Below are 27,004 nucleotides of genomic sequence, written 5' to 3' on the forward strand. Positions count from 1 at the left end.
CCTTCATCACATTTGTTTTTTGTAATATATTTATATCATATAGATAAGGAGCATAACTATATATATATAGTCGCGAGGGAAAAAGGGGGGGGGGGGGGGGGGGAAAGAGTCGTAACTCTTGAGACACTCGCTTGACAAAAAGGTATTAATCACAATTCCTCTTAACTCAATAAAATACTTTAATGTACCTAGGATCAAAGTGAATAGGTTCGTCATCCCGTACAGGATGTCTGGTGAGAGCTGAACTAAAGGAGAATTTGAAAAATAACTTTATACTAAATTAAAATGATTTTATTTTTAAAGTCAAATAATCAAAATCAGTCTTAACGAACATTTTCATATCGGGATTACAATTTACAACCACAATCTCTTCAGTACTTACTTAACTACTGAAAGACCATACAAGAGAGAGAGAGAACTTCACTAAGCTTTTCCCTAATCCTTCCGAATACATCATAATTTATAATTAAAATTAAGACAAAGATAATTCAATACTCACATTTTCCAATAAGCATTTCTTGATAGATTACTTTAAAACCTAACGTAAGTGCCTCTCCTGCCCTTAAAACCTGAACGAACATTACATTTAAAAATTATGACTAACACCTCGTGACCCCTGACAAGAGACATAGCCTCCGCCAGAGTGAGCTTGAAGACGATTACATTATAAAATACCTTAAATTACATTACGAACTAAACGACTCGTTACCACAGACGACGGCCATAGCCTCCGCCTGAGTGAGCCCCGAGCTACCACTCACTTGCGCTTAAATTCACGCGCACCGCCGCGCCTAGCATAACAACCGCTCGTTATTGAAGCCAAATTTACTAAACAACTCACTAGGACATCTGGGAAGGCTACGCCCCTCTACCACGACGTGCAGGCCACACCGCGCGGCTTGTTACGACAGCGCGTCCCAGTGACTGCGGACCGTGACCGCGCCAGCGAGCGGCCGAACAAACAACAAACAAAAATCTGCAAGCCCACAGTGCGCAGCGCCGGCCCCGTGCCCCATTTACATGGTCACGCCACTTGCGCTGACGAGTGAACAGAGCAGCCAGCCCAGAGTCCCGTCAGTACAGTCCCTAAATTTGATTTCAAAAACCATGCAAAATTTCAAACCGCAACATAACCACCCCTCACAGAGCTCGAGCCCCATCGAGCTACCTCAAAACTAAAAATTGTATTTTTCCATATATAAATATAAATTCCTCCTTTCACAAAAATAATAATTTTCTTAGTTCCTTACTTTCTGAACATACATCTAGATTCCGCATAAGATCAATTAAAACATCAAGTTTTCATTAAAATAAAAATGTAAAACTTTTATCTAGATACTTCTCATAGGTACATTCAGAGGCTCGAGTTCTCAATACTTAAAGAAATTGTTTTGTTAGTGAAGCTCTCCTTTACAAATTAAATTAATGTATTAGTTTCTCAGTATTCGTTAAACAATGTTAAAATTCTTGATAATAATTTTTTTTTCAGTTTCAGTTCATCACAATACTTCCTTCTTTCTTCAAAAAAAATTAAGTGTTCTTACAAAATTATCAGTGTTTCAAATTAATTAAACTCTTATCTCGTAAAGGTTGGTGCAACTCCTCGAAGGCAGTGTTGTCGAGAAGAGTAGCTCCCTGGGCTGGCCATCAACAAACACCACTCAACTCCAACAGCTACTGGACTGGCTTCCAGGGCAGCTCACATCTTCTCCCCACATCTGCTTGGGAGTTGAGCCATCCTCATCACGAACAGATTACAATTCTGAAACATCATCAACAGGCATTACCAACACGCCTTACAAATACAGAACTAACAATTAAACTGCAATCGATGATTAAGGATGCAAACACACAAAAAATAAAATTAATTCATTCATTTTAAATTCAACTGCTAACATAAAGTATCCCACCTTTAGCATAATCTAATCAGGAAAATAATTTCATAGGAAAAACTTAAGGAAGGGAAACATGACCTCCAATGATTTTCCCTAACTCTTGAATCTTGACATTCTCTATACATTAAATAGTCGCCACAAAGTTTCTAGGTTGAAGGTCACATCACATGACCCACCCATAACCTCTTCTATTCTTCTTTTCTTCTGGGGCAACCACAATGCACACCAATCTCTCTCCATGGTGCCGAACCAGCTATCCCATGAGAGTAAACCACAAAGTCAATAGAAGCTCAGAGGGAAACACCACTCTCTGGCATCTCGAGCAATAAAACCGTTTTATCTTCTTCTTCTTCTTCGAGAAAACATCTGATTAATCTTGCTACTATTCTTCCAAACAATAATTAAGAGTTCATCAAGTTATCTTCATGAAAACACAGTCTAACTAATAATAATTCTTCATTTTATTCTTTTATTCATCCTTTTAGACGTAATAGAAGGCCATGTTATGGAGGTTATAGGGAAAAAGAGTGGCCAATTCCCACCCCATTATCCACATAGACCATTACTAACTAAATTTTAAAAAAATTTTTTCAAAGAAATTAAAGAAAAAACCATTTTTATTCATAAAACTTTTAAATTATAGCTACCTTTTCTTCAGAACCTCAAAAACAAATCAAAAATTCTAACTGAAACTGTGATTTACTGCATCCTTGTTCCATCCGATCAGTTTGTTTATAACCTTTCTTGTAAAGTATAAAATTTTCAAACATTACTAATTCAAAAAATTTAAATTCTGGTGTCCTTTGAGTTAAAATTAAATTTACTATTTCTTTGATTGAAATAATTTAAGTTTTCAGAACCCTTTCATTGAATCTAATCCACAACACTTAAAATCAACTCAAAAACAAATCTTAAAACCCAGTAAGATCAGCTTACCTACCTATCAGTACTGTGAACTCGAAATGTTCGTACACATTTATACTAAGCTATTATCTTTAAATTCCAAACTAAACAAGGAAAATAATTCCTAATCCCTGTGTAAATAAAGAAAATTAACTTTAAAATTAAACTTTGAAAGTAACCACAACATGTCACTAGTTCCATTTACATTATAACTTACAAAGTTCTATAAAGAATGTTTATAACAAAAAAACTCTTTTGCTGTCTTCCATAAAAAAAAAATTTACATGACCTTATTAATCTTCACTTGTAAGTCCATGGCTGCTAACTTTCTCTTCTCTTGAATCTGCAGTCTTGGTTCTTGTTTCAGTAATCTTGCATATTGTCTCTCGAACTCTTGAAATCTTGTAAACTGTACTGCTGCTCAGCTCGTCTTAAGGGATCTGTAACATTTTTAAATACATGTTAATTTAAGTTACATAATTTCTATGTTATCTTTGGTCCTAAACAAAATTGTGTTATTAGTACACATTACCCTGAAACAACATTATTATTTATTGTTTATTACTTTAAAAAAATTTCTTTACCATACAACTCTCTTTTTTTTCATTAGGCCTGCTTATTTTCCTTCTTCTCAATTAAATTCTGCTTCAAATATTAATCCTAACTAAAGACCTACCATCTATTTATTATTCACTAGCTGCAGTACCCGGCTTTGCCCGGGCTGAACACCGGGTGATATATTGTCCGCGAGTTACAGCAAAATGGATAGCGATATGTCCAGTGTGTTGGACATTAAGAAATGATACATAATTACTGTTTGTGTATCTGTGACCTATGATTTTCTGTTTACCCATGGCGATCGGTTGAAAGGTTTAGAAGTTGATGCGCTACAGCGCCATCTAGCGGCGAGTTACAAAAAAAATGGATAGCATAAAAACCTTCTTCATGATAATAAATATAGTTTAAAAAACTAAAAAACATGCTTTTAAAGAATATCAAACTAAAAAGTTAAAAATAAATATAGTTAAAAAAACTAAAGAAACATGCTTTTAAAGATTATCAAACTAAAAAGTAAAAAATAATTTTAAAATTAAATTTATGACAATAGTATATAAGCAATACTAGTATAAATGAGAAAAAAGCTTGAGGCGCTTTGTGCCATATTTTTTGAATATTAAGCGCCCCATGCTTTTTTCTCATTTATACTAGTATTGCTTATATACTATTGTCATAAATTTAATTTTAAAATTATTTTTTACTTTTTAGTTTGATAATCTTTAAAAGCATGTTTCTTTAGTTTTTTTAACTATATTTATTTTTAACTTTTTAGTTTGATATTCTTTAAAAGCATGTTTTTTAGTTTTTTAAACTATATTTATTTTTAACTTTTTAGTTTGATATTCTTTAAAAGCATGTTTTTTTAGTTTTTTAAACTATATTTATGTATAATTATCATAGGGAAATGAGTTACCGACACTACCTATTACCATCTGAGATAACTATTTGGAGTTGCAACGTCACAAAGAAATGGTAAAGTCTCTACGAATCATTTGCAGTTAGATGTATGGATATAATATTAGAATTTACCGGGGGAAAAAAAACATTTTTTTTTTCGGCGTGGCCGGGAGTAGAACCCACAATCTTTGAATCCAAAAGCTGACATCACAGAAGTCGCGCGCCTTAGACCGCTCGGCTAACGAACGTAATGAAATGGGTGGGACATTTTACTGTGATGAGTCACTCACTCTTAGTCGAAAGAGTTACAGACGGACAGACAGAGTTACAGACGGACAGACAAACATGCAGGTGAAGCTAATATAAAGCATGTAAAAACACTTCCATGTGCCAACTTTCATGGCGATCGGTCAAACGGTGTAAGAGTTTATCGACGTCATACATACCAAAATCCAATTATATATATTCTTATATTTCGAAATTTTCGGGCTTTCACTTTTGCGGAAAGTGGATGTTCAGGACCTCGAATGGTTTGGAACACTCCATCTCGAAAGAAATGATATTTGAAATTCCTGAAATTTTCGAAATTTTGGGGCTTTGTCCCCAGAGGGGGAGGGGTGATTTTGAGGACCCTGAATGGCTGGGAAACAATAAAAATCGAAAGAATGATATTTGAAATTTTTTAAATTTTGGGTCTTTGACCCCTGTGATGGGGGGGGGGGGGGGGGGGGGTTGTAATGTTGAGGACCCCAAATGGCTCATAAACACTCCAAATCGAAAAAGTATATAGGTTTTTGGAAATTTTGGGAAATTTTTTAATTATTGGGTCTTTGACTCCTTGTGGGGGGAGGGTAGTTTGAGGACCCCGAATGGCTCGGAAACACTCCAAATAGTAAAAAAGTATTCTTAAATTTAAGAAATTTTTTCGAAATTTTGGGGTTTTGCATTCCCCCAATCCCCTTACCACAAATTTGTTGGAGAACACGTCTTTGGGTAAACGTTCCGCCATCCCCCGGACGCTTTAGTTAGTAATGACTTAATTTTAATACAATTTCCTCCAATTTTTCGAAATTTTGTGGTTTTCACTTTTGAGAAAAAGGAGGGGGGGGGGGGGGTGTGGAGGTTCAGGACCTCGAATGGTACGGAACACTCCATCTCGAAAGAAATTATATTTGAAATTCCTGAAATTTTCGAGATTTTGGGGCTTTGTCCCCAGAGGGGGAGGGGTGATTTTGAAGACCCTGAATAGCAGGGAAACACTAAAAATCGAAAGAGAATAATTTTTGAAATGTTCTAAATTTTGCTGCTATGACCCCTGACTCAGAATGGCTTGTAAACACTCCAAACCAAAAAAGTATATAGGTTTTTCGAAACTTTGGGAAATTTTTTTATTATTGGGTCTTTGACTCCTTGTGGGGGGAAGGTAGTTTGAGGACCCCGAATGGCTCGGAAACACTCCAAATAGTAAAAAAGTATACTTAAATTTAAGAAATTTTTGAAATTTTTCGTAATTTTGGGGTTTTGCACTCCTCCCCCCCCCCCCCTCCCTCTAAATTGGGTGCGAAGTCGACTTAAGGTAAAAGTTCCACCATGCCCCGGACACTTTAGTTCGTAGACTTAATTTTAATACAATTTCCTCCAATTTTTCGAAATTTTGTGGCTTTCACTTTTGAGGAAGGAGGGGGGTGGAGGTTCAGGACCTCGAATGTTTCGGAACACTCCATCTCGAAAGAATAGATATTTGAAATTCTTTAAATTATCTAAATTTTGGGGCTTTTTCCCAGAGGGGGGCGGGGGGTTCGAGGACCCTGAATGGCTCGAAAACGTTTAAAATCGAAAGAGGTAGATTATTAAAAAAAATTTAATTTTCGAAATTTTGGGGCTTTAACCACCTGGGGGGGAGGGGTTATGTTGAGGACCCCGAATGGCTCGGAAACACTCCAAATCGAAAGAGATATTAAGGAAAACTTATTACCTACCTATGAATAATTTTCTAAATAAATTAATAAATAACTCTATGTATAAGAATTTACATACATACATAATATTAAACTTCAAACTATACACACCAAAAAAAGCTAAGGATGTTTGTGAAACTATTTTTTATTTGTCATAATGTTTAAATCATTTGTAGGATTTGTTTGTATGTAAAACTGTGGTGGCCATATTCCGCTTATCCAAAGGAGTATAGAAATTAATAGAGATATCACTCCCTGTACACACCACAAATCTTTGAATTAAGTAAAAAAAAACATAGTCCAAAATGAAACAAAAAGTATAAATAACAACTAATTTGTCAAAAAATTTATACAACTGGAATGACAATGTTAACATCCACCTGAAATTTAATAGAAGTAGGTAGGTAAGAATATATATATGTGTATATATATGTGTGTATATACACACACACACATATATATATATTATATATATAATATATATATATATATTATATATATATATATATATATATAAAGAATATAAAGGAAATTAAAACATACATTAATAAAATTATCTCACACTCAACCAAACATAATGTTTAATATGAAATAAAGGAAGATGGCAATTACGCGTAACTATTCTAATTAATAAAAAAAAATCAACTTTCCTGAAATAGTAAAATACTAATTTTTCAAAAATATATTACATAATTGATAAATATTTCTGGTCTTCGGTCTCAGTAGCCCTCAGACTCTTGATGCTCAGCAGATAAATTATAAATACTAAACCAAACTCCTTGCAAATAAGTTATAAGTAGGTAGGTACTGTAAAAAAAATTACAATATTGACAAATAGAAAATATTAGTAGGCCCTACCAACCTATGAATAAATTTCGAAGAAATTTATAAGTTTAAGAATTTATGTACCTACATAATATTAAACTTGAAACTATCCACACAATAAAAACCTAAGAATGTTAGTGAAACTAATTTTTTTATTTGTCATAATACTTAAAATACGTATGTTTCCAAAATGAAACAAAGTATAAATAATGACCAATTTGACAAAAAAAAATTGTACAACTCGAAAGACATTGAAAACATACACTTGAATTTTAAAAGAATTATGAGTGCCCTAGGTAGGGAGAAAAAATATATATAGAAGAAATTAAATTCAAAAAATGGGTGCGTGTACTTAGGTACGCGCATGAGAAGTTATACTTCTTTGGCATCATTAAAAAATAGTTTTTAATTGCATGCAAAAATATTGCGTGGAATCCCTCCGCGTGGAAGAAGTGAAACTTTGTAATGTGGAAATTAAAATAGGAAGGGGTAGAAATTGATTTTTAGTGAAATTATATTGTATCAAATCAAACTAAAAAAATAAAGGAAATAAATTTGTAATGATTCATAGATTGATCTTCAGAGAGAGAGAGAGAGAGAATGTCTATAATACTTACTTTTTGACGTGACAACATCTAATAAATAGATGAACGCCGGCTGCAAGCACGAAAAAGTGTCCCACTATGGATGTCCCACTACGGATGTGTCCTATTTGCCATTGTACGCATGCGTGGCATCTCTTTTCATGCTCATTGTAGGGCCACGCATCTCTTCCACTCGATTGGAACGACCATCGATTTGACTTTTCAATCATATTTTCGTCGTTTGAATTATTAATATTATGTAATTTAACGATCATCCACCGATTTTCAGCACAATCGGTACAGTTATTTAAAAGTAATGTTGAATATTCAAATACGTTTGGAACCAACAATGGTGTTTTACAGTTACACATAATAATTAAAGGGATCTTTTGCACAATGTTTTAAAAAATATTGTAACACATTATAAATAAGTTTGGTGTATTTGGGATGCGTATTTGTTATAAAATCGAGTTATAAAAACGAAATAATATTATTCCCCTACCGTGAACAAAATTTTTAAAAATGTATATATAATATCTGAAACTATTAAATATCGAATATGGCCTCGTGGCTGAATGATCAGCGGCGCTATCTTTCTAATTGTAAGGTTGTCGGTTCGAATCCCGGCAGGTGCGAAATTTTTTTTGTACTTGTAAAAATAAATACGGCGCACGTAACATTTCAAAAGTAATAAATATATTTGAATAATGAATGCAAATAAAAGTAAATTTATTAATTAAATTGTACATTTCATTTCACTCCTTTGTATCCATACAAAATAGTGATAATTCAATAAAATTGATTCAATTTTATTCATAAAAGTATGCAGAGGTAGATTTTATCATACAAAAGATAAAAAAATTTAAAAAAAAATATTCTTCCTCAAAGAATATAATATTTGTAATGCCTAAATGGTTTGGTTGCAAAAACCTATTACGGCTCAGTCTCAGGCCGAATATGATACTTCCTTTTCTTCTGGATCAATCATTTCATCAATGTTTTGTTATGACGTCACGTTAAACTATCGTCCGTAAACCGACTTTACAGACAACCAATTTTTTTTTTATGAGAGCAGATTTTCATGAAATAAATCATGAAATCATTCAACGATAAAAGCTGTTTATTTAATTAAGCGGACGGGTTCGCCCCAAGGAGAAAATTGACGCGGCGAGACCTCGTGGACATAGAGAAATGACACACACTCACTATTTATGTTTCTATGAAACATGAATTTTTTCTGCAATTTAAATTGTAATATACAAAAACGGTATTGAAAATTGAAACAAATATGGCGACACTACAAACTGTCAAGATCTTTATTTTTTTCTTACTCTCTACTTAGTTCCTTACAATAGCAAAACGTAACGTAATGGCTTGAAAGCTATTGCTCGGCAGACATAGAGGAATGACACTAACAGTTTGTATATCTATGACACACATTACATAAAATTAAGATATATTTTTTTAACCCATTTAACTAAAATTTATTTTTTTAGACAAAAGATAGCCTATGTCCATCCCCAGGATATAATCTATCTCCTTGCCAAATTTCATTACGATCCGTCCAGCCGTTCAGCCGGAAAAGGTAACAAACAAACAGACATACAGACAGAGTTACTTTCGCATTTATAATATTGTCGCAAGGACCCTCGGTCTACGTCAAGATCTACAAGAAGTCACTCAAAATAAACATAATAAAATAACATCTTAAGATTTCAAAATAAACATGATAGGGGAGGGGGGGGGGTGGTAGCAATATAGCTGGTACAGGGATTGTCTAACCTCCTTAGGACAGGGGGTGTAGGGTGTTGACTGAAAGAAAAAAAAATATTATTTATCCCACATCGTTTCAGGTTTTATTTCCGGTATACTATGACCAACACAAAAGTAAATAATTAACTAATTAAATAAATAAATAAAGTCAATAATGTCAAAATACTCTGGTAACAAACAAAAAAAATAAATAAATAAACAATAATTCATCCTCTTCTTAGAACGAGTATTACTTTTTTAAAATAACATGATTATTCTTAACGCACACCGCGACCCATCCTTAAGCTAAAATTAACGAAAGAAATTTTACATTACTGGATACCACAAACTGCCTGCAATCCTGGAAAGAATCAAAACGTTAAGTCATCCTAACACAAATTTTAAAATACGCCCACAGATGTTACAAGAGGTGAAGGAAAATTACGAGTTCGCCATTACTTACAAACACCTTCGAACGGTAGCACGCAGCTAGCCGCCAGGCCGGGGCTCCGACAGACCTCCAGCACCTCACCGAGAAGAACCACCCCGGGCGCACCCAGGGTGGCCCCTTTTATTAAATTCACTTCACATCGTCATCACGTTGAGAACACTCCACGCGAAAACAAAAATCCCGGCCGCGATTTCACAAACACAACGCCATTCCGCCAACCGACGCTATCTCCCCCCTCCACCGGTCATGCCAGACTCGCACTTCTGCCACCTGGTAGCGACACAAACACCAGCGCGTCAGGCCTGCGCGAGAAACAGCAACGCAGCTAAACCAACCAGGGCGGCCAACACTCCCGGAGATTCCAGGACAGGATGACGCAACCGCCCGCGCAGCTGGCCAGGCTCTCGGGCGGCGAATCACGCCACCGTCCCAGAAAAACAGAGAGCGCTAGCAATCTACCGCGCCAGGAAAACAAGTCAATGCTCGAGTGTCGCAAACAAGTGTCAGGAACTCACGCGGGCTCACAAAGCACTACATGCGCAAAGCCAAATTAAAAAAAACTCTACACGTAAAATTTTACCGCGTGACATCACATCGGACGACGAGGGCTTGTGCCCCACAAGCCAAGAACCACAACTTTAAATTTACAAACAAAGGATTGAAAGAAAATTTTACAATGTTAACTATTAAGATTACAAAAGAAGCCTGAGAGGCACGAGCCAATTCCGAAAAGTCATAGCAAGACCGGCCAGAGGAGAATCGATAACACAACAAACAGAGCTAAACTTAAAGACGGGTTCGAGGTATCCAAAAATTGATCCGATTGCTTACATCATAAAATTACAATTTCATATCTCCAATTATGAGTGTACATAGTTGTATTGAGCTAAATAAAGTAATCTTGAGGTACAAGCACATTTAAGCCTAACTTGACTGGCCTACAGCCGAGAGAGGCGGAGTATGGTGACAGAACAGCTCGAAGGGGCGGCGGGAACCATGATCCCGGAGGACGATCTGCAGCTCGTCCCCAAGTCCAGGGCTCCACCATTTGGAGTAGCCCCCCTCAGCTCCAGCCATCTCTGCTGCATGTTGCCAGCAGTGCCATCCGTCAATACTGTGAAACTTTCATACCCAGCATCAGATTCATCAACAAAATAAACAATAACATCAAAAAAATAATCTTAGGTGATTCAGAAACTCAAATTTACATAGGGGTAGCAACATACTTCAACAATAGAAAATGACATACTCAATAATTTAACCTTTCATTAATGTCATTTAACAACAGTGTCTCACATAGGCAAATCTCAAACAAGGTAGGTATGGGAATCCAAAAACGCCTAACCGTTGATGAACCCAGGTGCCTGTTTACCCCGCAGATTCAATAATTAGAATACACAACTTATAACCTACAAATAAAGGTTAACCTGAGCAAAACAAGAAATTTGCAACAAAATATCCTTCCCCTTTTTAGAGGACTGAGGGCAAAAGAGGATATGCTTCTAGGTAGGAACCAGAAGGTAGTTCAAAAGTTTCAAAGGTTAGTTGAAGTCCAAAATCTTCACAGAGTCATAATGGCAGCAACCCGCTGCGGGATAGAATGTTCACCAAAATCACTAGTACAGGAATGTAGCACTGGCTTCTCAACGTAGCAATGCCATGATAGCGGCGAACCCCACTGCGACCAAGCAGTCTCGTCTCTTCTCTTCTAGAAACTGAGAGTCCACACATACATGTCGCAATCAACTGGGGTCATTCGACGAATGCACTTCCACAGGAGTCACACACAGCCCACAACAATTCCTGGAAGGGATAACAGTTACTTTTTCCCACCACCAGGTACAGGCTGTATAGTCCCAGATCCTCGGTAATGAGGATGGACACGATGATTGATGCTATAACAGTTCATCTTCTACACTAGCACCACATGTCGAGTTTAAAGTTGGTCCTGGCTCTCCGAGTCCATGAAAATCTGGTTCAAACGCACAGTACATGACACTGGAAGGAGTATGGAAGAAAGGTAAGGAGATAAAGAACTCTTTCTTGGCTTAACCTCCAATCCAGCATAACCTATCAAAATATCAGACACCTAGGGTCATCTCTGGTTAACAAACAAAATCTAAATCTTTATAATCAATACACCAATGTGCCCAAATAATTAGTCGTAACTTACTTTGTTTTAAAAACATGGCTAATTCTTCATTAAACAACAAATACCATTTTGAAATAATTACAAACCGCGATAACAGTAAACAATTAGGATGAGTCCATCAATCAAAGAAAATTTACCTCATGGTTCGATAAGTGTGATGTTTACAAGAAATTCATCACCAGTGTTACTGGACAATTTGGCCTTTATTACATTTTCATTGCGTAATCGTTCTCGTAAGTCCATAGCCTCTCCACTCGTGGATGCCTCAACAGGCGTGACTGGGGACGATATCTTCAAATTTTTCTGTGCACTTCGTTTAAGTTGAATACACTTCCAGATAAGAAAAGCCAACATACCAATTACAATTCCCAATATAAAAACCATAACAGTAAGTTCAGCATTTAACATAGTGGTCTCATCCAGTGCAGCTACACGTGGGAACGTTCCAATACCCACAAGGTATGGATTTCTAATAATAAGCAAAAATAGGGTACCCCCTATCACAAATAATGCAATACTCTGAACATGTCTGACCATGAAACTCAATACTTCAACCGGTTTATTCAAAGAAATGGGGTCCAATCTAGTGAACCGAGAAACCGTGAAATTCAAATGAGGAATGGCAGAGGGCCAGTCCTCATCTAAACAATCCTCCAACGAGGGGAAAACTGTGTGGCTGGAAGCAGTCCGTGGAAAAATCTTTAATTTCTTTAACCTGGTCCAGGCTGCTGGGATCACATGAAGTAGTTGAAACTTAGACTTAGCTCTATAGTCACAAGGGTACAATTCATTAATTTTCAATTCACTATTCAAATACAATCGACAGTCACACGGAACTTCTATGTCCACAGCACCTGGTCGTTCTTCATCATCTATAAACAAAGTTTGGTTAGGATTCTTGGCACACTGTAACTCCACCTTGCCCCTAAGGTGAGTCAAAAAATAGCGTTCCGGCCCAGCCTGCGTGATCATGAGGTGAGTTCCGGAACGGCATTGAAAAGTACAAAGTTCTGCAAGTCTTTCAATTGTAACCCCCTGAAACAAAGCTTTGGGGCACAATTCACTTCCCATGGTGTCTCCTGAAAATCTAGGCACAAAACACAAATTCTCCTCCAAAGGCCGGCAGTCCAACAAATTACGTCCTTGGATCGTCACTAGGTGGTTACCATCCACCGCTAAAAAGTTTGGTTCATGTTCGAGGTGACATGTATTATTCTTCCAATGAAAAGGTATACCAACAAACTGAAACAACTTCCAATTAGAGCTATAGCGTACAATAGGGATTTTAACTGACACATACAGACTTTCTTTAAATGCATTACATCTACAAATAGGCAAATGGAAATAAGCCTGAACTTGGGTACTACTAATTGCTAATTTATAACCATCTTTAACAAGGATAGTTTCCAAATCCTGCAATTTTTTCTGTAAAAGTGCCGGCGTAATCAAAACAGAAGGAATCTTATGTGAGCGGCATTGATCCAAAACTTCAATACGAGTTAGAGTGTGAGCTTGCTTAGCTAACTGAGCCGCTAATAATAATTGTAACTGAAAAGAGTGACCTATTTCTTTTACCATCCCGGAAAAACGAACTGTCATTGCTTCTCTAAAAGTTCTCAGGTAATCAGTAAGGTTAGTGAATTTCGTTTGAACTCTTTTCAAAACACTCGTCATGGCTTCATTAACAACACTAATAGAATTACTCAAATTGGCAAGCGCCACATGGTCATCTATGATTTGTGCTTCCATCTGATCAATATGCAGAGAAATCTGTTGCTGATTTAGAAATAAACTTTCTACTTGACTGGTCACTGCCACATCACAACACCATCTTACAAAATCGCCAATAAAAGATAAGCCTCGCTTTTCTCTATTAACCACACTGTCATACTCCAAATTCTCACCAGCTGCATCATTTAGTTTATTCAACAGCATATCAGAATAAAACATAACCTGTTTTATTTCCCGGAAAACTGAACACCAGTCAGAGGATGCATTAGAGGGGCAAGAACTCAAAAGTGTTATACCTTCATGAATTTCTGATAATTGTAATGGCCAGGGGGCCTTAAAATTTAAAGGTACCGATGAGGTATACAACATCACCTTTGGTAGAGGTTCGAAATGGGCACCAGCGATGACCCCCACTGTCTCAGGTTGGAACGGCGAATGAGGCGCGTCATCCCCTCGAGACAGCACCAGCATACCCATCAGTAGCCACCAGCAAGTTGTCTTCATTATGAGGGCCCGAGTGGCTTTGAGGGTACCTGAAACACTCTTACGGGCGACTTAAAAAAAACAAATCTTAAATTGCCAAGTCACTATTAAACAAAATTACCCAGGACCGAAATGAAATGTATCACAGGTTACAATACACAACAAACGAACACCAAAAACAAATACTTGATGGCCTTACAAAGAATCTAGGCACAATACAAACAGGGCTCACAATTGACATCACCATAAAACAAAAATAAATAAATAAAAAAACTCAGGCAGCAAAGAATGGTTTCATTCTTTCCACATTAGTTACCTCATAGCTAACTTTACCACGTTGACACCTTTTTAACCGATACAGATTATCAGATATTTTTTTCTCAACAACAAAAGGACCAAACCAGGGATGCAACAACTTCTCCGAAAGCCCCTTTTTCCGGATCGGAGTAAACACTAGCACTTCCTGCCCCACCTTATAACTCACCGCTCGTCTTCGTTTGTCGTACCTGCATTGGTCTACACCATCTGGCTTAGGATTGTTATAGCAAAACACATCATTAAGCAAAGAAACATTTTTGGTCCATCTACGTAATTTTGTCTTAGGTCCTGAAGGCATTAACCTGGGGTCAGACTGTTGCTTCTTAGTCAAATCAATATCTTACACAACAAAAACAGGTAATTCTAATGTTTTCTCTTTGCCCCTAAGGGTTCTACTACTAACTTTCTCTGCTAAATCATTACCTGCAAAACACACTGAAATTCGTTGATGCATCCTAGCCTCGTTGTGTGAATGCTCTTTTATCCTGACACAACCTAACCTCAAAGTAGGTTCTGATTCAATTTTGTTTACTTTAGGAGGATCATCTTGGGTTCCTGATTTCTGAACTTGGTTATCACCAGGGGGTGCATTAATCTTATCATGTTTTCTGTGTCTGTCCTTAGCCTCCCTCACCTCTGCTCCTTGTACTGGAATGCCCGCAGTGGGATGGTTTATTGTAAATAAAGTATTTCTGTTTCCCTTACATGAAATTACTGCCTCAAACTTAGTAAGAAAATCACATCCTAAAATAAGACCACGGATTGGTGTCTCTACCAGTCCTACTGGGTGATGATAAAAAAATTGGCCTAATTTAAAACCCAGCATAACCATGTGATTCAAGTGGTGGGTTTGCGCAGACACCCCTGCTACAACTCTGTGTTCTGCTGGTTTCCAAAAACGTTTAGGAATTAACCTACTATCCACTAAAGATACAGCAGCGCCGCTATCTATAAAAACGGGGATCTCTGTCCCAAAAATCTTAGTTTTTAGACTGAACACCCCATCGCACTTAAAAAGGGACATTGTGTTTTTACAGAATGCATTCCTAGTCTGTGCATAACTTTTCCTGCCTAGTTTCCCTGTTTTCTGCATATTTGGCTGTGAGCGACAGTTCCACTGAATGTGTCCAGGCTTGTTGCAATTAAAACAGATGGGTCTGCCATCAGCTGTCCTCTGAGGTCTAGCAAAGGTTCTAGAACCGGGCCCTTGGGTTGTGTCTCTAGGTGTACTGTTGTGTTTCTGTTGGTTAGGTTGTTGGAAGTGTTTATTAGACTTATTTCTATTTTCTCCACTAGGTCTGAAGTTTTGGGTGGGTGTAGAATGGAATCTCAGAGCTTCCATTTCTCCGCGCAACTGTTTTAACTGTTTCCCAAACTCCATTAGGCTATTTTCTATTTTTGAATCCATTGTGTCTGCCTCCCTGATATTTCGAACAGGCACTTGTTCTGGTTTTACAGCCCCACTTCCCTTTAACCTATCATGACTCTTCGCATAGTATAGACCTGCCTCGATGTTTCTTAAATTTCCTAGTAACTGGTCTACTGTGTTGTTAGGAAACAGCATAACTTTCTCCACAATATCCGGTCGTAAGCCTCTTAATAAATATCTCACTTTATTGGCTTCTGGCATTTTGGGGTCAAGCCGATTACAAAGGTGAAGAATGTCGTAAATAAAAGATTCAAATGGTTCCTCCCCACCCTGTACTCTTGATTGAAGTCTTATTTCCAGGTCTTCTACCTGACCTACACGAACAAAAGCAGCCTTTAAAGCAGTGGCTAATTCATCAAAAGTTTTCAAATTTTCCAATGTTGACTCATAACTGTCATACCAGCGGCTAGCTGGTCCCCTGAGAAATGTGGGTAAATACGCAATACATTTTTGGTCATTCCAGCCATTGACCTTGGCTGCTCTCCTAAACTGTTTTATAAACTCATCGACATCTTCTATTTGTCTCCCCCAAAAATAGCTAGGTTCCACAAAAAATTTTCCTGCCTCCATTGTGTCGTGGTGGTCTCCTCTAGGTGCTGAGTTTAACAAATGCAATTTTTCTTGTATCTTTACCAGGGGCTCCTCATCTGAACTACTATTTCCACAAATATCAGGTATCCCTGTCTTGTCGTCAGTACATAGGCTAACAGTGTATTGATAAGACATGCCCAAACATAAAAAAAAAAATAAACAGAATACTCAGTGTGTGGACATACTTAAACTAAAAAAAAAATAATCATGCTCCTGATAAACATTCAGCCTCCTACCTAACCTGGCTTAAAAAAAAAATCTTAAATCAACTGCTTATAATTACACACACACAATACCAAAAGCAAAACCAATTGAAATACTAAAGTGCAATGTTTAAAAAAAAATTACTTAAATTAATGAAAATTTAAAATGCTTAACTCTATAACAAGACCATTTCATTTTACACTTATTCAGAGAACATGTAAGTAGGCATTCTGTCTCCACTCCTCTAATTAAAACCTGAAAATGGAAGGTATGCAAATTAAAACTCCTGAATATGTTGTTCCTTGCTGATAAACATAAACACTTATCTCAAACACTGGCTGAAAAAAAATAAAATGATTACCATTACAGAATAGGCCATTACTAAAACCAAATTTAAAAAAAATAAATTAATAATAATCACTCATGCTTAAAACATTAATAAATAACCTGGCTGTACCTTCTCGTGACCCCTGAAACAGATATGGTTAAAACCAAACATCACCATTACACCAAACAAATTTAAAAAAATAACACACACCCTACAATTAGACATACCCGGCGCCTCCACCATTTTGTCGCAAGGACCCTCGGTCTCCGTCAAGATCTACAAGAAGTCACTCAAAATAAACATAATAAAATAACATCTTAAGATTTCAAAATAAACATGGTGGGGAGGGGGGGGGGGGTGGTAGCAGTAGAGCTGGTACAGGGATTGTCTAACCTCCTTAGGACAGGGGGTGTAGGGTGTTGACTGAAAGAAAAAAAAATATTATTTATCCCACATCGTTTCAGGTTTTATTTCCGGTATACTATGACCAACACAAAAGTAAATAATTAACTAATTAAATAAATAAATAAAGTCAATAATGTCAAAATACTCTGGTAACAAAAAAAAAAAAAAATAAATAAACAATAATTCATCCTCTTCTTAGAACGAGTATTACTTTTTTAAAATAACATGATTATTCTTAACGCACACCGCGACCCATCCTTAAACTAAAATTAACGAAAGAAATTTTACATTACTGGATACCACAAACTGCCTGCAATCCTGGAAAGAATCAAAACGTTAAGTCATCCTAACACAAATTTTAAAATACGCCCACAGATGTTACAAGAGGTGAAGGAAAATTACGAGTTCGCCATTACTTACAAACACCTTCGAACGGTAGCACGCAGCTACCCGCCAGGCCGGGGCTCCGACAGACCTCCAGCACCTCACCGAGAAGAACCACCCCGGGCGCACCCAGGGTGGCCCCTTTTATTAAATTCACTTCACATCGTCATCACGTCGAGAACACTCCACGCGAAAACAAAAATCCCGGCCGCGATTTCACAAACACAACGCCATTCCGCCAACCAACGCTATCTCCCCCCTCCACCGGTCATGCCAGACTCGCACTTCTGCCACCTGGTAGCGACACAAACACCAGCGCGTCAGGCCTGCGCGAGAAACAGCAACGCAGCTAAACCAACCAGGGCGGCCAACACTCCCGGAGATTCCAGGACAGGATGACGCAACCGCCCGCGCAGCTGGCCAGGCTCTCGGGCGGCGAATCACGCCACCGTCCCAGAAAAACAGAGAGCGCTAGCAATCTACCGCGCCAGGAAAACAAGTCAATGCTCGAGTGTCGCAAACAAGTGTCAGGAACTCACGCGGGCTCACAAAGCACTACATGCGCAAAGCCAAATTAAAAAAAACTCTACACGTAAAATTTTACCGCGTGACAATATTAGTAAGGATTACCTTATTTATGTTACCATAAGATTCACATAAATTTCTATTACTTCCTATCAAAGACATTCTTTCTCAAAAAAATTTCTTATGACTCTTAATTTAACAAAAGAAACAAACTTTTACACTAGACTTAACTTATTATTCATTCTTAGTTACTTAATTTCTATATGGAAACTTTAGTACTTACTAAAAAAAAATTACCTATTTCTCTCTACCTCTTAATCTCTTTCCCTTTTAAAATGATTCTTTCCTTCTTAAAAACCCTATTCTTTTTTCACTGAATTAGACATCTCATAACAATAAAAAATCTGCCTATACTCTTCTTATGGGTGTCCAACCCACCAACAAAATTTCTCAAATTTCCTTATATGTACTTAAATATGCAATGCAAATCACCTCTATGGTGCCTGTACCCTTTAGGCCTACCACCTTCTCACATCATGACAACTCTTATTCCTCGAGGTCGGTCTTCACTGTCCCAAATCAAATTTCTTCAAAAAAAATTAAAAACAAATTTATTAATTTAAGAAAATCAAAAATTAATATTGAATTTACTATGGAGCCTGGAAATCTAAATATCCCACAGCAGCTAACATGACTAAATCCCATGGTTTACATAACCTGTGCCCAAAAAAAAAATTTAAGCATACCAGGCTTTCCCCTGCACTGGTTTTACAGCATCACACAATATTTAGGGCCCCTGATCTGCCATCAGTCACAAGGAGTTTTCCCATAACCCCTCTCTACTCAAGCGCCTACCGCATTCCTCTCAAATGGCTTTCGGTTTTACAGCATTCTTTTGGGATCCAACCATCAAGTTAGGGCTAATAGAACACTAATCTTCCATAATTCCAAACTAATGTAAATCAATTAAACCTCTAATTTCTTAAAATCCAAACAAAAATTATTCAAACTTGCAGAAGAAATTTCCAAAAAAAAAATTTCATAACGTTATCTTCAAACAATAAAAATAAAAATAAATAGATTACTCTGTTTTCTCCTTAATAACTGTAAACTGTCAACAAATATCAGGTCATACATTTAACTAGGCTTACTGACTCTTAACACAAAATCTCATTCTTCCTAATTAATAGACAACCGATATCCTTAAGATCTCACTGTATCTCTCACACAGTTAAACTCCACTGGCTGAATATCTCAATAAATACCTAAACAATTACTTATCTAAACTCTTAAAGAAACTCCTCCCCAATTATTCAACTTTATTCCACTTTATTACCTTAAAACACCTTACTCAAAAAAAATTCAATTAGCTCCCTTCCATTATCATTTATTAACAGAAAAAAAACTTTCTCATAAATTAATTAATTTATTAAAATTCAATTTGACACTTAGGCAGGTACACTAGCTCTCTTCAGCACTGTTTCACATTTCCCTTCTTCCTAACTGAATCCAATTTCTTACTTAACCCAGGGAATTTACCCCTAGAACAACAAAAACAATAATTTCACTGTAGTGCCTATCGGCTATAGGCCCACTACACAGGGGTTTCTATCCCCACCAACAAAATTTATTGAAATGGTACCTTATCCCATACAGGATAACCACTTCGGTACTACACTGGGGATCTCCTGCCCCATGCTACTAACAACTCAGAGTTCTCCCGGCCGTTAATCCCGTAGCCAGCCCATCTCCTATGGGTCTGCTCTACAATTCTCTCGTCCCAAATCTCCCAGGGACACAACACCTCAACTTGTCCCAGCTCAGCTCCACTGACTGGACAATAACTGAAACCCTCTCATTAGGGTCCCTCACCCTAAAGAAAACATTAATTTTGTCTCTCTGTTCCCTTGGAGTAAATTCCCTCTACACACAAATAAACAATCCTCCCACTTTTCTCAATGCTTAACCTTTTTATAGTGTACCTCCTTAATAACTGTTTACATGTCCCAAAAATTATTTTTAAAACAGAGGTAGAATTTAACTAACAAAAACATAAACAACTTACAACGTAACACTTCTAGCCTAGACATCATACCCTTCTTAAAATAAATTACTTACATACTGAAAGTTCCTCTTCTCCTAAAACCCACTTAAATTTAAATTATTAAACAATAATCTATTTTCTTATCGTTAAGTTACCGTACAGCTGATCAAAACAAGGTCACGGCCTGTCCACGTCTGTGTATGAGCCCGTGACGTCACCGAATTCCGTCAGGTCTGCCAACCATCCCTTGTTGGTTCTTCCGTTCTCCGCTAGGTTGCAGCACCTCCCTGTCACGTGTTTACTCTGCAGCCGTGTCCACGGACGTGTCTTTCTGAAACAACTCTCAATATTTTTCTTATTAAAACACAACATCACTATAAATTCTATAACTCTCTTTTAAATAAACTCTCATTTTCTCTCAATTCCTTTTTAACGTTTATCTTTCCCCTTGACTGATTTAATTCGTACGTCTCGTATCTTACACGCACGAAAACAAAACAAACTTCCCTTGAAAATAAATCCTATTTACGAAAAAAACTTTATTTTAAAATTATAACTCTCTTAACCTACAATCTTAAAATTATCTTGAATTAAATTAAACCACTTGCATTAATTTATTAAGCATTTAAATTATAACTTAAATCGATCCTTACAGCTACGCTTTTAAAATGCCAATCTTAATTTACGAACCGTAAATTTAACTTTATAACCACCTACATCCCGTTGATATTACTTCAACATGGTCGTAATCACCCTATAGACTCTTTAAAATAAATAACTTCTGTATCCTGCTCCGATTCTTATTCCTAACAAATGCATTCTCCTCACGTAATAATCCCCGATAAATCTTCAATAAACTCAACGACTTAAAACAACTTATCACGTAAAACTTTATCCTTGCAAGTATCCTCACTGTAAATAAACATCTGTTACTTAAAAAAATATCTCAAATGTTTCCTCCACATAGAATAAAATCCGTAACCTTGAAGTAAACACTTGTTAACCTTCTATCAGAAACTGAAACTAACTTAATAATAAACATAAAAATCTCCCTCTCTCTCCAGAAATAGAACCTATCCGGCGAACTCCACCAAATGTCGCGGGGGGGGGGGGGGGGGGGGGTGAAGAGTCGTAACTCTTGAGAGACTCGCTTGACGAAAGGCATTAGTCACAATTCCTCTTAACTCAATAAAATACTTTAATGTGCCTAGGATCAAAGTGAATAGGTTCGTCATCCCGTACAGGATGTCTGGTGAGAGCTGAACTAAAGGAGAATTTGAAAAATAACTTAATACTAAATTAAAATGATTTTATTTTTAAAGTCAAATAATCAAAATCAGTCATAACGAATATTTTCATATCGGGATTACAATTTACAACCACAATCTCTTCAGTACTTACTTAACTACTGAAAGACCATACAAGAGAGAGAGAGAACTTCACTAAGCTTTTCCCTAATCCTTCCGAATACATCATAATTTATAATTAAAATTAAGACAAAGATAATTTAATACTCACATTTTCCAATAAGCATTTCTTGATCAATTACTTTAAAACCTAACATAAGTGCCTCTCCTGCCCTTAAAACCCGAACGAACATTACATTTCAAAACTATGACTCGATAACGCCTCGTGACCCCTGACGAGAGACATAGCCTCCGCCAGAGTGAGCTTGAAGACGATACATTATAAACTATTTTAAATTAAATTACGAACTAAATGACTCGTTAGCACAGACGACGGCCATAACCTCCGCCTGAGTGAGCCCCGAGCTACCACTCAATTGCGCTTAAATTCACGCGCACCGTCACACCTAGCATAACAACCGCTCGTTATTGAAGCCAAATTTACTAAACAACTCACTAGGACATCTGGGAAGGCTACCCCCCTCTACCCCGACGTGCAGGCCACACCGCGCGGCTTGTTAGTACAGCGCGTCCCAGTGACTGCGGCCCGTGACCGCGCCAGCGAGCGGGCCGAACAAACAACAAACAAAAATCTGCAAGCCCGCAGCGCGCAGCGCCGGCCCCGTGCCCCAATTACATGGTCACGCCACTTGAGCTGACGAGTGAACAGAGCAGCCAGCCCAGAGTCCCGTCAGTAGTCCCTAAATTTGATTTCAACAACCCTGAAAAATTTCAAACTGCGACTATATATATATATATGTGTGTGTGTGTGTGTGTGTGTGTGTGTGTGTGTGTGTGTGTATGTATGTTTGTATATGTGTGTGTGCGTGTGTGTGTGTGTGTGTATATAAATCTTGCAATTTTGTTTTAATGTTTTAGTTAATCTTCGTTTCTCTTTATTTTTGAAGCACTGTCCTTCTGCGTTCGTTCGGAAAGACAAACTCATGCGTCATAGCCTCATCCATGAAAGCACAAAGAAGTTCAAATGTCCATTCCGTACCTACCTTGGTTGTATGAGAGAATTTCACAGGCAAGGTAGGTAAAATAATTTATAGTACTAGAATTAATTCATATTTTTTTGTAAAGACTCACAAGTATTTTTAGAACTACAGTAAAACACAGACAATGTATATTAATAATTCTATAACTTATTGAAGAATAGTTTTATGAGATTATCTGAAATAAATTTATTGGAGGCAATATTAGGTATTAGTGATAAAAATAAAATACATATTATACAAATGTAAGTAAGTCCATACACAGTGTAATAACAAAATGCAAGGCAAAACATGAAATGCAACACAATTAACCTTTTATTACATAATTTATTTCTATTTTAGTGTAATATTTCATTAATAAACATTGGTGCTTCAGTTTTAAACTTAAAAAATTATGTATTTTCTACAAAAAAAATTAGTTTTCTTAGATTATTTATTTAAAATTTAATGGAAAAGTGAAGAAAATAAATAGTTTTATGAAAAAACTTAGCAGTTAAAAATCAATAAAATCAATCTGTATATCCTGTTTTATTGCATAATTATTGTCGCATGTGCATAATTTTCACACCAATATTTTAGGGCGTCCAAATTTGCGTAAAAAAACCTCTCGTATAAAAATTGCATAATGTTTTTGGTCCCGTTATTATATTCCAAGCGCTTTGTGTATATATTCTTTCCGTAAGAAACAATGTATTTTAAAGTAGAAATCTAATATTTATTCGGACAATACCATTTACTTATTTAATTAACAGAAAGATGTCGTTGTCTGTTGGGTAAATTTTCTTTTAAAGACTTTTTTAAACGTTATATCGTTTTTCTGTTCATCTGCGTCGCTGCGGTGTACCGCTTAAAAAATGTAGTCAAATATAGATATCTCGCTGATTGCATGTAACACGCGCTCTGTGTGGAGTGCCGAGTTATCTATATTTGATGGGCCCCACTCTTTTGTGGTAAGTGTGTACTATGACGATAGTTAGGCGTTAGTTCAGGCTCGCATTCGTGTCACAGATTATGTTTTTCTATTTAAAGTTGAAGAAAGGTTTTTGTTTCATGACTTATTAATTATAATTGTTTGGCATGCTTTTGTATACTCTACTTTTTAAATAATTGTACCTTCCGTGAATGGGTTTTGTCTTTATGAATAACTTACCTAACAAAAAAAAATTGTTCTCATAAAAGTCACGCCCTTACTTTTCAAACTTGATTTTAGTATAAAATGTGCAACGATTATGTGATAAAACACGGTATTTAAGGTACCATACCAGAAAGTAAAATTTAAATTTTAAACTGAATCACCTCCAGAAAGAATCATAAACTAGGCAGTCAGTCAAATTTTCCCCCCACCCCACCCGGCTTAAATTATTATAGTTTTTTTGTACATATAAAAAGCCTAACTAAGCTTTGGAGGTGAGATGGGAGGCCAGAACCTGGCATGGACTGGGGTATACGTGAATGGAGCAGATCAGGTATGCAAGGTAAATGGTTTCAGGTACACAGACATTTTATTCGAATTCAAATCAAAACATTACTTTAACATTACTGATAATGTTAAGTGAAAACAATTTAGGCAAGGCTAAATACATAAATTGGGTACATTGATTTCGACAAAACGTGCTTGTTAACATCAATAAGTTTCGAAGGTAAGCCGGCTACACCGTAAGCGATCCAAACAACGGACCATCAAAAGGGGACAATGCGCAGTTGACTCGAAGCAAAAGCATTGCCAAGTATGAAGTTAAATTCACATCAATAAGATTTACAAAACTACTGCAAAGTGCAGGTACAATTAAAGAAAGAATTTACATTATTACTTAATAGACAAATACGTGCGACGACGTCTCAGGAGGAGACAGTTACAAGCAAAAACGGAATCGAAGATGAAGTTAATTTAACGCAAAAATCCAAACATGTTTTTCTTGGTGGCGGCCGAAAAGGAATTTATACAGAACAAATTCAAGAATAAATGACTCTACATTAGGAATGGGCCACCGCCTCACTGACAACTCAAACCAACTTACATTTTTCCCTTGAGATCGCACACGCACGTTGTTCAAACAGAACCTAACAGACTACATGCTAGTAGAGGTACAACAGATCAGCTACCGCTGACAACCGAGCCTGACTAAACAAACCAGCAGAAGAAGGCTCCCCACATGGTTGCAGCTCAATTTATAAGATCGCGCTGCAGCGTGCGCATGTGCCTATCAAGGGGGGGGGGGGGGGGGGGGGGAACGAATAAAAATTGAACAAGCACTAGGAGGGGGAAAAGGAGGGAGGAGGAGGAGGGGAGCGGAGTGCCGGAGGCCCGCGGCGGCGCGCGCAGTTCAAAAGTAGCGCTACACATATAATGCTATGTGTAATACAATTTGATGCATTTTATATATGTATGCATGATACTGGTGACTATGACATCATTCATCAAAATAAAAGAAAACAAAAAGTTATTTAAAAATATTTAAAAACTACAAAACTGGTTGAAATATAAAACCATAAAAACTTGGTTATAGACATTGCATGAAAAAAAAAAAAAAATGTTTAGTTTTCCATCTTCTTTTATGTTTAACTTTCTTTGGAATTAAGGAACTTTATACACTGATTTTGAATCTTTTAACGCCTGTTTATACTGGACATTTATAACATGCAACATCTGTCTTGACTCTTTTACAATACTAATATGAATATGTTTAGGATTAAATTATCCTATAAGATACAAGTGTATCTTGATATATATTGCATATCTTTCTTGTCTAAGTGGTGTAAATGCTTACCAACCTTAGACCTATTGTTCAAGAGAAAACTTGAACTCTTGTGATATGTGTGAAGACTTTTTACCATCAAGTGTAAAAGCTTCTTGATATTGAGTCTCTGACAGTTATTCAGCAATATCTCAGATACTTATTGCATGCATGTTGGTGTCAATTGTAAAAATATAATCTTGGCATTAATATGTTTTTGTATTTAAGATATTTACAGCTTTAGTTACAATGTTTGAGCAATTAAAATTGTAGCTCAAATTATTAGTTTTTTTTTGAGATTATGACAATATAAAATTATGATTAAGTTTATTTAGTACAGCTTTAGTACATAGGACCTAAAATTAAAGAGCTTTTGTTTTTAAATGACTCATGTTTCATTTTGATTTTTGTCTGGCTGTTATTTTAAACATTGAGGGTGGTTTTAAATGAGCGTTGCTAGGATAATATTATCTTGTATAACTAACAATGGGTCAACCTCAGTGATGTCATCTGTATTGCTGACTTATAATCATGCAATTGTGCTGGGCCTCAAATCTCATCTCCCACTAAGCTTCTGTTTTTATTTGGTAATATTAATATCCTCCAAACAAAACAAAATGTATTTGAAACATAGAAGAATTTAAATTAATCCCAATTTTTTTTTTTATGTTGAGCCCTTACTATTTTTTTTTTTGTGCATTTGAGTATCTTGGACTGATTACTATACAAACTCATGGATATTTTTATTTTTACTGAATTAGTTAAGTTTTATGTACGTGCTGCTTTTTTGAACTAGGACTTGTATTGTGCTTGCAGACAAGTTAAAGCTGCATCTACTGACACACAGTGCTAGGAATTACTGCCGAAAGTGCAAGAAAGCATTCTCGTCGAAGATGTCATTGATGCAGCATCAAGATCGTCTGCAGCACTGGCCAAAACCACACACATGTTTGATCTGCGGGGAGGTAAGGACATCCTAATGTGATGCAAGTATTCTTCTAGCACACAGTGAAATATTGTACATTAGTTATGCTACACAAAATAATTCATTGTACAACATTTTTATGTATAAAATAAAGTTAATTATCAGAGTGTATACTGGTCAAAATAGTTACGAAAAAGTAACGTCTGTAGAGGACTAGTCACAAATGTCTCAAGGAAGCCATGAAATAAACAGTTGCTTTTTCTGGAAGTAATAATCTTTAATTTCTAGTAGCCTTTAGCTAATTTGCATTTTGTTTATGTATAACTTCAGTTTTTAGTTGCATGATGCACACTCAAATCATGTGGAAATTATCTCTGGAAAGGTTTTAGCTTTTTCCTATTCCTGAAAATAGTACATAGTGTTATTTTTTATAGTATTTATGTAACAATGATCCTTTGCTATAAAAGTTTGTAAAAAAATTTGTCAAAAGATGCTGGAAAAGTCCTTAAATTGGTTCACCAGA

General features: G+C 36.5%; 1 protein-coding gene across 4 annotated transcripts in view; it reads left to right on the forward strand.

The window, feature by feature from the left end:
- LOC134527077 (zinc finger protein 26-like) overlaps window positions 1-27,004 on the forward strand; it is a 124,641-nt gene that overhangs the window by 79,063 nt on the left and 18,574 nt on the right. For all 4 annotated transcript variants that reach the window (XM_063359418.1, XM_063359420.1, XM_063359419.1 and 1 more), the window contains exons 14-15: window positions 22,732-22,858; window positions 26,373-26,521. In XM_063359418.1, the coding sequence (XP_063215488.1) occupies window positions 22,732-22,858; window positions 26,373-26,521 (276 nt within the window). The remainder of the gene's footprint in view (window positions 1-22,731; window positions 22,859-26,372; window positions 26,522-27,004) is intronic.

Source organism: Bacillus rossius, chromosome 1 (genome assembly GCF_032445375.1).
Source record: "Bacillus rossius redtenbacheri isolate Brsri chromosome 1, Brsri_v3, whole genome shotgun sequence".
Lineage (NCBI taxonomy): Eukaryota > Metazoa > Arthropoda > Insecta > Phasmatodea > Bacillidae > Bacillus > Bacillus rossius.